The sequence below is a fragment of the Scylla paramamosain genome, chromosome 43 (assembly GCF_035594125.1).
Source record: "Scylla paramamosain isolate STU-SP2022 chromosome 43, ASM3559412v1, whole genome shotgun sequence".
NCBI lineage: Eukaryota > Metazoa > Arthropoda > Malacostraca > Decapoda > Portunidae > Scylla > Scylla paramamosain.
The window spans coordinates 6,705,967-6,719,683 of record NC_087193.1 but is presented as its reverse complement, the minus strand read 5'-3'; the positions used below and the strand labels follow the sequence as shown (position 1 = coordinate 6,719,683).

Genomic DNA, 13,717 nt, shown 5'->3' with positions numbered 1-13,717 from the left:
TCACCCCATTTAAAATCGTTCAAATGTCCCCCCATTCTGGCTTAAACATAACGGAAAACACTTTAAAAAATCTAAACTATTTTCTAAAACCATTTACAGTGAGCTACAAGCACAAATAAAAAATCTACCGAAAAAAATTCAATATTATTGGAAGTTGAACACGAATAAAAACAAGTGTACGGTGCACGCATTTCACAGAGCGGGACGGCAACACACTTAAAAAAAACACCAACTATTTTTTAAAAACCAATAAGAACCTAGTACAGGCTGAAATAAAAAATTGAGTTTTGGGACCGTAAAAAAATACGCCGAAAACGGCCCTCTTATTTACACAAAAACAACGCCAAAATCACCACTTTTCACGCAACACACGCGCTCAAATAACTTAAAAAACAACGAAATATTTTTACAAACCATAAAATCTTAGCTACAAGCCGAAATAAAATACTTAGGAAATAAAAAAAATAGTATTGGAACCGGAGGGGGCTGGGGAGCCTTATCCAAGATGGCGGTGGGGGGCCAGTGGAGGGGACGACCAACCCTTCTCACTCATTTAAACCCTCGCCAAACTTAAACTAAGTAATGGCAGGTATATCTAACGAGCGGATATTAAAGATTGGTCATGTGGCTCCGCTTTGCGACAGTATTGGTTTAAACCACTCACAGATAAGATAGATAATGGCTGATAAATAGAGATGACCCAGATTGTTTACATTTTCATTAAGTTAAATTTTACGGTTTTTAGCAACGAGACGAGGCTGACACAGGGATATATTATGCTGGAGGTTAGGTGAGATGCGTTAAAATGAGTTAAAAACCGTGGATTGTTCAGTTATTCATCAAAAAAGTTACGTTAAGTTACCTAAATTTATTCTAACACTTCCTGACCTTACCTTCCCTGTAGTGGTGATCCACCTTCCTGCCTCCTCGTCACTATGGCTGGCTGTCTAGCACCTTCTCACAGCCAAACTTTTCTTTATTTTGCTTGTTTTCACCCACTGCTGCCTTCGGGTGTCCACTGCTAGAGCCCACGCCTTCCTCATTACCAACTAAAGAAGGTTTAACTCATGGGTAAGCCTTGTCAGCCACTGTGTAGGCGTGGTTACACACACACACACAAAAAACAAATTCTGTCAGGCTGGGAGTTGAAACAGACGTGTACTAACACCACCCATAGACGCGACACACTGACTGGTAAATTTGTCAGGCAGCAGCAGTCAGCGTTGCCAGATTGTTTTGGCCATCAAGAGTGCTATATTCCTCCAATGAAGAGAGTGCCGGGGCTGCTGACGACGTGCCGGATGTATATAGAGAGGAACAAGACCAGTAATCTCCTACATAGTAAGTAAACAACTTAACGAAGTGTCCTGTAGTTTTTCTCCAATTATTAATGATATGTTTTTAGGAAAGTGTTTTGTTTGTTAAGGGCATTGTTGTTTTTCTCATTACACACACACCTCTCTCTCTCTCTCTCTCTCTCTCTCTCTCTCTCTCTCTCTCTCTCTCTCTCTCTCTCTCTCTCTCTATATATATATATATATATATATATATATATATATATATATATATATATATATATATATATAACCTAAATTCTGCTGTATTTGGAAAGTGGCAGTTTTGCATAATATTTGGAATAATTACATATGTACGATAATTTTATCAGAAGTACAATAATTTCAACCTGTGTAGTACGGTAATATGGCCAAAACAATCTGGCAACGCTGGTCGGCTGTGCACTGTTGTTGTTGTCGAGGCAAGGAGACGGTGGCCGGTTGCTGCTACTGACCTTTCACATCACGCCACAGGTCAAGCCATGGCCGTCACAGCTACTAGAATAGCCAAGGTAAGCACGCCAGGACACAATAATGCTTTTCAGATGCTTTGCTGCTGGAAATGGTCGCGGGTTACGTATTAACAGAGGCAGTGTTGCAATCTGCAGACGACATAATCAGGTGGCGGTGTCAAAAAAATGTATGGATTTATGACTATTGTTACGAGTGTGGGGTTCGGGTGGATTGAATTTTGGGGTTCCTGTGTGACATACGTTCCTGGTGTAGGTGAGGTGGTGGGGTAGCCGCGCAGGGCCAGTATATAGGATTTGTTGGGTAACCTGATCATATGCTCTAGTTAACATATTGTAATTTAATTTTATAACTATTTAATTCACTCCGGTTAGGAAGTTTTGAGTGTTCAGTGCGTTTGCTGTGTTTTAGTGAAGGTGCTTGTTTGGCAGTTGTAGAATCCCATAACTTGCTAACTAATGTGATTCAGTAATTAACTTTACCTAAATCAGTTTTGAGTGTTTTGTGATGTTCCAGTGCTGTAATAAAGGTTGTTAAGAATGTTCAGGATCAGGTGATGAGTTAAGCTAATGTATTGTCAATGAAATGCAAGATCTGAACTTTCCAATATTGAACCTAACTTACCCAATACAGTCTGTCTTGATGACTTATGAATATTCTTAATCACATGACTACCAACTTTATTTCATCCAGTAATTAACTCTCTCTCTCTCTCTCTCTCTCTCTCTCTCTCTCTCTCTCTCTCTCTCTCTCTCTCTCTCTCTCTCAGAGCCTCACAGGGGTGCTGGGTCGCAGTTTCTCCACCAGCCGGGTTGCAGCAGCCAATCAGCTCACAGTGCGTGATGCCCTCAACTCCGCCCTAGATGAGGAGATGGAGCACGATGAGAATGTGAGTGTTTTATTTATTTAGTTATTTCTCTCTCTCTCTCTCTCTCTCTCTCTCTCTCTCTCTCTCTCTCTCTCTCTCTCTCTCTCTCTCTCTCTCTCTCTCTCTCTCTCTCCACTGTTATTTGTCAAGAAGCTTCTGTCTTATTTTTCATCTTGTGTCTTTTTTTAACATTATGTATTTTCTTATTTATATATTCATTTTGTTTTAATTGTTTTATTTTTATATTTATTTTGTTTGCAATTTATTGTCTTTTATGTAATGATGTGCTTGCTTAGTTATCGTGCAATATTTTTCAGGTGTGTATTTGCTTCTCATGTCTTTCCTGCTTGCTATTTATTAATATTTTTCTGTATAATATGTTCATTATTTATTTGTTGTATATTCATAATTTATTTTCAGTTCGTATACATTTGAAAACTGTATTTATTTAACTGTAGATGTAACAAATATCAAAGAAATAATGCTTTTGCTATATAATATTAATTAATGTTTTACCTTCCAGTTTATGATATAATTATTATCTATATTTAATTGTATCACCATCTTAGAGTTTGCAGTATATTTATCTTCCATATTTTATCACGGTACACTGAAAAAGCACATTCATTTAACATAAGAAATATAAAAAGAACATAACATTTTACTGCACCATATTATCATTTAACATACCACTTCCTGACATTTATTACTCTGAAACCTTTTTGTGGGTGTAATGCGACAGTAGACATGAGGTGACTGAGATTAGATAAGTGAGGTGCCTTTCACGTCTGTATCACCAGCCTCGTTCATCCTGCCAGCTGCCCCAGGATGGACTAGGAGGACAGGGAGACATGTTTTGGATACTTGTTGTTTATGATGCTGTTTAAGATCATCTGTATTTGAGAGGACTACTGGTTCTGTTCCAAGTTCTTAGTACTCTTTGAAACTCCAAGTACAGTCAGAACCTAGAGTTACATTACTGTTTACAATTCCTACTGCTTCTGTTTGTAATACCTAGTTCCATTTAAGATTCCCAATCCACACTATTTGAACCTTGTAATACCCTGTAATCTCCATTCTTGTCACATCCACATAACTGCATAATCAAATAAGGCTGACTGGTGTGTGTGGTGCTTGTCAATAGGTGTTCCTGATGGGGGAGGAGGTGGCACAGTACGACGGGGCCTACAAGGTGTCAAGGGGCCTGTGGAAGAAGTACGGAGACCAGAGAGTTATCGACACGCCCATCACAGAGGCTGGCTTTGCTGGCATTGCTGTTGGGGCGGCCTTGGTGAGTCTGTGGTGGGGGAGAGAGGGAGTGGAAGGGCAGGGGGGAGAGAGAGAGAGAGAGAGGGGGGGGGATTGTTCCAGTTGGTATGCAGGGATAGTATCTTCAGAATTATCTCTTGAATAATTTCCTTTCTTTCTTTCTTTCTTTCTTTCTTTCTTTCTTTCTTTCTTTCTTTCAGTATTTGGCTCTGTTTTTCATTCCTTCATGGGGGGTGTGGCAGGATGGTTCACAAGACTGTCCATTTCCACCAGGACTAAGAGTGAGAGTGATGTTAAATAATAATAATAATAATAAACGGTTTATTATTTAGGCAGTTGACAAACTGAAAATGTACATAGGGGATGGGGAAAAACTTAACATTAATCCTAACGGTAAGACTAATCTAGGAGGGAAATACTATCGATTGATGGCTCGCACCATGGTGGGAATCGCACTGAGTCTGTACCGGTCCGTGCGCGGCGCCTTCAGGGGCGTTATTTTGTTGTGGTGTCTGGTGGCACGGACAGGGCGAGGCGCGTCGGGCGGCAGCATGTCTCTGAGACGCGGATGATGCAGTAGTCCCTTCCCAAACTTCTCCAGAGCCTCTCGGTGCCTGGTGGATATTCTGGACAGACTCAGGGTGGTCAGGGCTTCTTCATAGGTGGTGTATGCAGGGCCAAGGATGACCCTGCACGCCCTTTTCTGCACACTCTCTAGCTGTAGCTGTTGAGTGTGTGTGAGGGAGGAGGACCACGCTGGGGAGGCGTACATGAGTTTGGGGAGGATGAAGGTGAGGTACACCCCCCTTAACTCATCTGTCGGCGTCCCCAGCGACCTGAGTCTGCGCAGCATGTACAGCCTGTAGGTAGCTGATCTCACGGTGCTGGCGACATGCTGCTTCCAGGTCAGCTGGTCGTCCACCGTGACTCCGAGAAGCTTGGCACATTGGACCACCTGGAGGGGGTGAGGGCCCACTGTGAGCCGGGGAGGGGGCACTGGTACAGAGGAGGTACAGAAATGCATCACCACAGTTTTGCTGTGGTTGATGGTCATCCTGCTCTCCTCTGTCCACGTCTGCAGTCGCTCCAGAATTACTTGCAGTGGCGAGTAGTCCGGGTTCTTGTTGGAAACTGGGACGCCCACGGTGCAGTCGTCCACATACTTCCAGCGATGGGGGGTGTCGGTGAGGGCGTCGTTGATGAGGAGGAGGAAGCATAGAGGACCCATCTTGGTCCCCTGGGGGACTCCACATGTCAGCTGTTGGAAATTAGAGACAGAGCCCTGATAGCGAACGGCCTGACGTCTCCCTGTGAGGAAGTCGGCTAGCCACGCTATCAGATTAGGAGGGAGACCCAGACTTACTGCCTTGCTGATGACAACAGTGTGATCAACTAGATCAAAGGCTTTTTTGAAGTCGACAAAAGCAACAGCTAGAGAGGTGTTTCGCTTGTCCAGGTGGCTGTGGATGAATTCAAGGAAGCTGGTCAGGTAATGTGAGGTGGAGGTGGCTTTAATATTTCCGAATTGTCTGATATCCACGGTGTTACAAATTTTGGTGTATGCCCAGTCATATACAAAATCTTCACAAATAAGGCTAGGGATGGGGATGATAGAGACTGGCCTGAGGTCATTGAGTGACTGAGGACTGGAAGTTTTGGGGATGGGAGTGACATAAGATGTCTTCCAGTCCGCGGGGCAAGAGTGTTGGGAGAGTGAGGCGTTTATTATGGAGCATAGCGGTGTTGCTAGCTCTACAGCAAATTCCTTGTAAATTTTTATAGGAAGGTCAGTGGGTGTGGTGGATCTTGGTTTAAATTTAAGTATTCTCTTAAAAACATCCATCGCCTGGACAGTGTGTGGAGGGGAGGGAGCGGGCAGATAGGCAGGAAGCGGAGTGGTGTGGAGGGGAGGAAAGGTTTGACAGATAGCAGCAAAGTGATCGTTCATCTCCTGAGCCGCGAGATTAGCAGGAAGGTGTGAGGTGCAAGGAAGGGATGAAGTGTGCTTTTGTAAGCCACACAAAGCTTTGATCTTAGCGTACCACTGTCTGTTGTTGGTCAGCTTAAGGTGGTGTATCTTGTCTGGGTAATAGCTTGCCTTTGCATTCTTAATCTCCCTGATTACTCTGTTTCTTAGTTTCCTGTAAAGGACCGGGCAGGAGTGGAACGCCCAGGTCCGCTGACGCATGAGTCTTTTAATGCGGGGCGTCATCCAGGGAGCATCAGACGGGTGCGTTGTGACGCTCTTGGCTGGGAAGTAGTGGTGGAAGGCTGCTGTAGTAGTGGCGACGTAGTTTTGCCATTTTAATTGGACGTCCTCCTCATCCAGCACCTCGGTCCACGGGTGTTGTGTCACCCACTGCCCAAACTCCCTCATGGCTGAGTCAGGCATGGGGCGGTGGGTCCTGGTGACAGCTGACCGGGGGGTCGAGGTGGTGGGTGTGGGTGACCACAGTATGGAGAGGTGGGTGCTCCGTCCCATGGGAGGCAGCGGCTTGGGTGGCGAGTACTGCTGGCCCAGGTCTGTGAGGATAAGGTCGAGGATGGCTTGCTGGTGGGTGGGGAAGTCCACGACCTGGGTGAGGTGTAGCTGGTGTAGGATATCGTTGATATCTAATCTGTTAAAGTCCCCACAGATGACCAGCTTGGCAGCAGGATACCTCACCCTCAGGGCATCAGCAGTGTTGATGATGTGAGCGGTGAGCAACTGTGCAGTGGCGGCTCGTGGGGGGTGGTACACGACGCAGACTATGATGGAGGCCGTGTTGTTGGGATGGGAGGGGGGCGTGACTCTCACCCACAGGGCCTCCACACCGGCAGGAATATCGACAGGGAGGTGTGAGGGGCTGAGGGCAGAGCGGCAGAAGACGGCCACTCCCGCCCCCCCTGCGCCCTGACCTGAGGTGATGGTATAGCTGGTAGTCCTGCATCGTGCACACCTCAGGAACAATCTGCCACGCCTCAGTAACCGCCACAATGTCCGCACAAGTAGATCTCACCGTCACAATCACTTCGTCCATCTTGTTGGCCAGAGACGTTGCATTAAATAAGAGGAGTGAGGGAAGACTATACCACGTTCTCGGCACCTCAAAGTGTTTGTATTCCCTCTTCTCCACCCTGCGGTCGTCTCTGGCACTGGAGGTCACTACCTTGATGGGACGCACCACACTTTTGCCTCCTCTCGATCCACGGTTTCGAAATAGTTTTAAGGACTTAAGGCACTGTATCACGTTGGGTGGCGGGTACCCAGATCCTCGTCTACGACGCAGGAGGTAATTGCGTTCGTATGTTTGTACTGAAGCACTCATTTTTCTTTATGTATCACACGCATTCGCTACAAGTGTTCACAAAAACAACAATCCCACCAGATCGAGCCTCAAACTAAACGCTAAAAGTTGAAAACAGAAAAGTAAAAAAACAAAACAAACTGAGGTCACTATCACTAGGGGGCGGGGAAGGCCAACAAGTTGGCCGAGGCTGCTCGAGAGCGCCAAGGTCACACGTCCTGCCCGTATGAGGTCAAGACGGTGTGTGTGTGTGTGTGTGTGTGTGTGTGTGTGTGTGTGTGTGTGTGTGTGTGGTGTTGACTGGGCCACATACCCATCTAGTTCTCATGTTGGATTTGAAGCATCTACATGATTTTGACATTTTAGTGCCACTTATCTTGTTTGTGTGTTTAGTGCTGGTGGTGGTGGTGGTGGTAGTGGTGGATGTAGCTAATCCTGCCTTCTCTCTAGGGGGGACTGCGACCTGTGTGTGAGTTCATGACCTTTAACTTCTCCATGCAAGCCATCGACCACGTTATAAACTCTGCCGCCAAGACCTTCTACATGTCTGCCGGCCTGGTGAGTCGTGTAGTGCGGACCATCATGCACACACACACACACACACACACACACACACACACACACACACACACACACACACACACACACACACACACACACACACACAAACACACACTAATTTTCTTCTAGTTATTCAGTCTTGTTGGTTGTCAAAATAGTTCACAAAGTTTTTCTCTCATTTATTTCATTATTTTACTTGTTTCTTATTCTTGGTTAGTTTTTCCAGTGTTATACTACTTACAAACATGAACTTTTTTTCCATTGAGTCTTTGTGCTGAGTTCCAGTAATAAGAAATAGAGCATCTAATTATACTTATCATCTTTAGCATGTCACTGTGAGTTTCAGTAATGAGAAGTGAAGCATCTTACTACTCACCCTCTTCAATTTGTCACTACAGGTTCCAGAAAGAAGTGTAGCATGTCATTATATTCATCCCCTTCAGTGTGAGCAGCACGGGTGGGTGTGTGACTGTGTCTGTGTTGGCCAAGGTGTTAATATCAAGTCACATTTCAGCTGCACGTGCCTATTGTGTTCCGAGGACCCAATGGTGCAGCAGCCGGTGTGGGCGCCCAACACTCCCAGTGCTTTGGGGCGTGGTACTCACACTGCCCTGGCCTTAAGGTACACCTCCCCTCCCTCTGTGCCCCTTCATGAGTCTGCTTGTCCCTCTGTCTCTCCCAGCACTGCAATTACTATAAAACAAGGAAGTGTATCTCTGAATGTCTCCCCTCCTTCCTTGCCCCTACATAAGATTGTGAGTCCCTCCTTGTCTCTCCTAGTGCTGTTATTTGGCTGCTTTGTGTGTAGTTTTATTGCAGGTTTGGCATGATTGTTACTATTAAGCAAAGAAATGTATCTTTGAATGCCTCCCTTCCCTCCTTGTCTCTCCCAGCACTGTCATTTAGCTGCCTTGTGTGTGGTTCAGTTGCAAGTCTATGACAGTTGTTATAAAGCAAGGAAGTGTATCTTTGTGAATGATTAAGCAGTATGTGATTATGAAGAATAGAGATAATGTTTTATGTATGTTGTAATCCTGAGGCCACAGGAAGCTCTCCTTGCTACTGTTTAGCCACCAATATCCAATGAAGATTTTTACCAGGATGAGTTTTTGTGGTTCACCACAACACCAGGCTGGTGCTTACACCACCAAATGCAACACAATACATAGGACCTCTGTCACCAGCCAGCACTGTCTGTGTTGCAGGTGGTGTCCCCCTATAACTCTGAGGATGCCAAGGGGCTGCTGAAGGCCGCCATCCGGGACCCCGACCCCGTGGTGGTGCTGGAGAATGAGCTGATGTACGGCACGGCCTTCCCTGTCACTGATGAAGTGCTGTCCAACGACTTCGTGCTGCCCATCGGCAAGGCTAAGATTGAGAGGGAAGGTGAGGGGCAGATCAACATTATTTACTACTTTCATTACCTTGTATTCATTGTGTCCCACTGTAGTAGGAAGACAGGCTAGGTAAATGCTATTTGACCAAGTCAGGAGAACTCACAGGTTAGTTAGGAGAAGCACAGGCCAGTTACATGCTGTCTGAGCAAATTAAGAGAATACTGTCATTATATTTCCTACACATTATAAATTACAACATAAAGGAATAGAGTAAGGGAGCTGGGAAGCTCCTTATCTTCTATTTCTGTTTCCAGAATATCTAGTCTGCCTGTCTTTAAGGGGATCTCAGATAATTACTCAAACTAGATCTTCATTCTTATCTCTGCTTGTCATCTTGTACGAGAGTGCCACACAAGAGGCAGCAGCAACACCACACAGTCAGTGATCACCAATGGCTCCTGAAAGCAGCCTGTCTTATTTTCTGCCTGCAGGGAATCACATCACGCTGGTGGCCCACTCCCGTGCAGTGCAGGTGGCCCTGGAGGCGGCGACAGCCCTGGCAGGGGAGGGTGTGGAGTGTGAGGTGATCAACCTGCGCACCCTGCGGCCCCTGGACGAGGAGGCCATTGTACAGTCAGTGATCAAGACGCACAACCTGGTGACCGTGGAGCAGGGCTGGCCACAGTGTGGCGTTGGCTCAGAGATCTGTGCCAGGATTGTTGAGAGTGAGTACTGCTGCGTCTTGTATGTTGCTGTTACTGTAAATTAGTACAGTCACAGTCAGATTTCAAGTCTGTTTTATCTATCTGTCTACATACCAGGTTGGCAATCCCACAGTGGGTGACCCAGACAACACACATCATTCACACTTGTAGTCCCGTCAGCTCCCAGTGGAAAGGGAGTCTCATGGCCCACTGTACTACACCCCAAGAGCCCAGTACAGTAGGCCACAAGACTGTCCCTTTCTACCAGGGGCCGACTGGGCTGAGAGTTTGAATAATTTCAAATTACCTGGATTACAATAGGGCTGCACCTTTCTGATCTAACTCCCAACCTCCAGGCATTCAACCCTGTAAGGAGAGAGAGAGAGAGAGAGAGAGAGAGAGAGAGAGAGAGAATGAACTGATAACAATGACAATACCTCTTCTGACAGATCCAGCACTACACTCTCTATAATCAAAGCATTCAACCCAGTAATGAGATAGAGAGAGAGAGAGAGAGAGAGAGAGAGAGAGAGAGAGAGAGATGAATGAACTGAGGACAACAAAATTACCTCTTTCCACAGGCCCAGCGTTCCACTATCTCGACTCTCCAGTGATCAGAGTGACAGGCGTGGACGTTCCCATGCCCTACGCCAAGAGCCTGGAGGTGGCCTGCGTCCCTCAACAACACGATGTCATTAAGGCTGTCAAAAAAGTACTCAAGCTCATCAAGTAAACATATATATGGAGGGAGAGAGGGGTCAGGGAGGCACTGGCCAGGAAGGTAAGGAAGTGAGGAGAAACTGTGATGTGGAAGGATGCCCTGCTGATGTTGCTGCTCTTATTCTGTGTCTGTCTGCAACTGAAAAAGAGGGATAAAGGATTGAGAAGGGTGATGTTTTTGATGTTTTTCAATTAGAGGAGTGGAGGAAAGGCCTGTTGTTATGTTATTCTTGTTCTAAACCACTCATGTCTGTAGGAAAGGCTGAAAAAGAGGGAGAAAGAATTGAGAAGGGTGATGTTTTTGATGTTTTTCAGTTAGAGGAGTGGAGAAAAGGCCTGTTGTTCCAGTTATTGGTATCCTGAAGTGTTTATCTGCTGGAAAGAGTCAAAATGGGTAAAGAAGAGGTTTTTTTTTTTTTTTTTTTTTTTTTTTTTTTTTTTTTTCACTTGAATGACAAGAATAATAGTGGTGTGTAAAGTTGGGAAATGAAGTTACAAGTGTGAAAAATGGATGGAATGCTTATTAAAATGATTGAAATTTATTATATTCATAGTCAAGTTAATGAAGAAACGAGACTGAAGTGATAGTATAGAAACTTAAACAAAGATTCAGGTGAGGAAAAGTCTATTTATGAAGAATGCCCATTGTAAGTGTTGACATGGAGTAAGTGTTGAAGAATTCTTTATATCTGAATTGGAGACAAGATGGTAAAGGTTGCAAGGTTAATGATAAGTAAGAGACTGCCTCAGTTTGTAAGTTATTAGAAGACTGGCTTAAGTCTGAAGTTAAGAAGGGATATAATTAATGCTTGTGATATTATAAAGGTACTAATATTCCCGGCAAAGTAAGTACCTGTTATAATTATGAGGAATTTATGGTAAAATGATGTTGATGGGAACTGGAAATGCAGAGTTAAGTTAAAAAATAATAAATACAAATAAAGGAAAATGAGAATGAACCAGGGAGTTTATAAAGTAATAGGACAAAATCAAAAAAAGCTCTAGAAATTATTGAAAGAGAATCACAAACTCCAGAAATGAATGAGAGAATCAAAATCAAGAAATGAACAAGAGTGAGAGAGAGAAGCTCCAGAAATTAACAAGAAAGACTGTTAGAAGCTCCACAAATGGTTGATGAACAAGAAACACAAGGAACAATCACTCAGTGCAAGAAAATGAATGAAAGACTCCTGAAAAGTCCAAAAAATTAAGAAAAGGCAGTTAGAATCTTGAGAAACATGATGAATAAGAGACACAAGAAACAAGCATACAAGAATTAATGAAACTCTTGAAAACTCCAAATATTAAGAAGACAGTAAAGAAAATCAATGCATGAACAAGAAAACAATCAGAAGCCAGAAACAAGAGCAAGACAATAAAAGAAAAAATCTACAAACAAAGAAGAAAACAATAAAGTCAGAAATAAGAGCAAGAAAATAAAAAAAATACACACAAGACAATAAAGAAATTTGAGAAACAAACAAGAAAACAATTAAAGCCAGAAACAAGAGCAAGAAAATTAAGACAGATTAAAAAAGAAATGCAATAAAAAAAAACTTGAGAAACAAACAAAAACAACTGGAACGTCAGAAACAAGAACAAGAAAGTAAAAAAAAATTAAGAAAACAAAAGAAAAGCAAAACAATAAGTAAAAACTCCACAAACAAGAAAATAAGGTCAAACAATGAAAAAAAATCCAAAAATTAACAAAACAAGAGTGGGACAATAAAAAAAACAACTCCAGGAATGAACAAGAAAACAACTTGAAGGTCAGGAACAAGAGCCAGTCAGTAAATCAGCAGAATCGGCAGAGTTAGCAGGGTAGTGATGACGCAGCAGGACTGGTGTGACTTGGGTGCCTCTGCTGCCTTCCACTGACCCCTTCCATTGCCCAAAAGTCCATAACCTAGAGGGGGTAATAGATTAACGCTAAATTATAATCTGTTGGAACCGCCGCCGCTGCTGCCGTCGTCGCCAGCGCTCAGCGGAGGAATGACGTATCAATCTCTGTACATAGTGAAAATTTTTGGTGAATAATATATATATAAAAGCAATTAATTACTTTTTAATGGTGATTTCAGTTAACCTCGCATGAGATCAAGGTGAGATTAAGGTGTTTCTTGGATGTCCTTCCTATAGGGTGTGTCTGGTGGAGGGAGAAAGAGAGAGAGAGTGTAAAGTTATATCATTCTTATTATTCTTGATGTTGTTCCTGTTGTTGTTATTGTTGTTGTTGTTGTTGTTGTTGTTATCATTTTTAGTTCCATTCTTCATTTTTGCCTTGTTATAGTATTTTTCATTGATGTAAATACACACACACACACACACACACACATCTATATTTTTCTTGCTTTTTCCATTATAACTTGAATGCATTTGAGTTTAGTAAACAAAAAAGTGAACTTATTTTGTGTGTATCTCTTATTCTATTACAAGTTATCTTCTATTAAGTAAAGTAACAAAAGAATCTCATCATTCACACTTAATCTTACTTTATATTATAAAGTAAGATTAAAAGGTTTATTAAACACTTTTTAACAAATTTTCTTTTCCATTACAAATTATATTCTGTTCACTAAAGTAAATACATCTTTCTGTCTTTCTCTCTTCCATTACACATCAAAAAATATTTTAAGTCAACTAAATATATTTTCTTTGTTTTTCCATACTATTGACTAGAGGAAACACAGTTTTTACCTCTTTTTCCATTACAAAGCAAGTGCTGTTTTAAGTCAAGTAAATTTTGGTGTTCTTTTTTTTTTTCCATACTATTGACTGAAGTAAATGTATTGTCTCTCTCTTTTTCCATTACAAGTGACAACCTGTTAACTGGAGTAATAAGGAGGTGTTATGTTCATGAGTGCCGTGGTTCATTGTTACATCGTGCACAGGTAGAGAGGAGAGAGGGAGTGGTTAACCTTGAGATTATTACCCTTGTTAGTCTGTTGTAGATAATCCTTTGTAGCAAACCTAAGTGACAATAAAGCAAAGGCTCCACCATGTCCTGTGCAGCCTGACAAGCTAATCTACTACACTCCTTTCATGCTAATCGGGATGGCGTCCTATAGGGGCATTCCGATTTCCTGTTTTGTTTATTTTTTTCAGTTTTTATTTATTTATTTTTTCACTTCTACTTTTATTTATATATTTATTTATTTTATTTATT

At 42.9% G+C, this 13,717-nt stretch overlaps 1 protein-coding gene across 1 annotated transcript; it reads left to right on the top strand.

Annotated features, from left to right (window-relative positions):
- The first annotated feature begins 1,698 nt into the window (after positions 1 to 1,698).
- On the top strand, positions 1,699 to 12,620 carry LOC135093601 (pyruvate dehydrogenase E1 component subunit beta, mitochondrial-like). The gene is made up of 8 exons (XM_063993005.1): positions 1,699 to 1,846; positions 2,575 to 2,694; positions 3,818 to 3,964; positions 7,680 to 7,787; positions 8,305 to 8,412; positions 8,996 to 9,176; positions 9,619 to 9,852; positions 10,413 to 12,620. The coding sequence occupies exons 1-8, from the start codon at positions 1,817 to 1,819 to the stop codon at positions 10,562 to 10,564; spliced, it is 1,080 nt and encodes a 359-aa protein (XP_063849075.1). The 5' UTR covers positions 1,699 to 1,816; the 3' UTR covers positions 10,565 to 12,620.
- Positions 12,621 to 13,717: the final 1,097 nt, after the last annotated feature.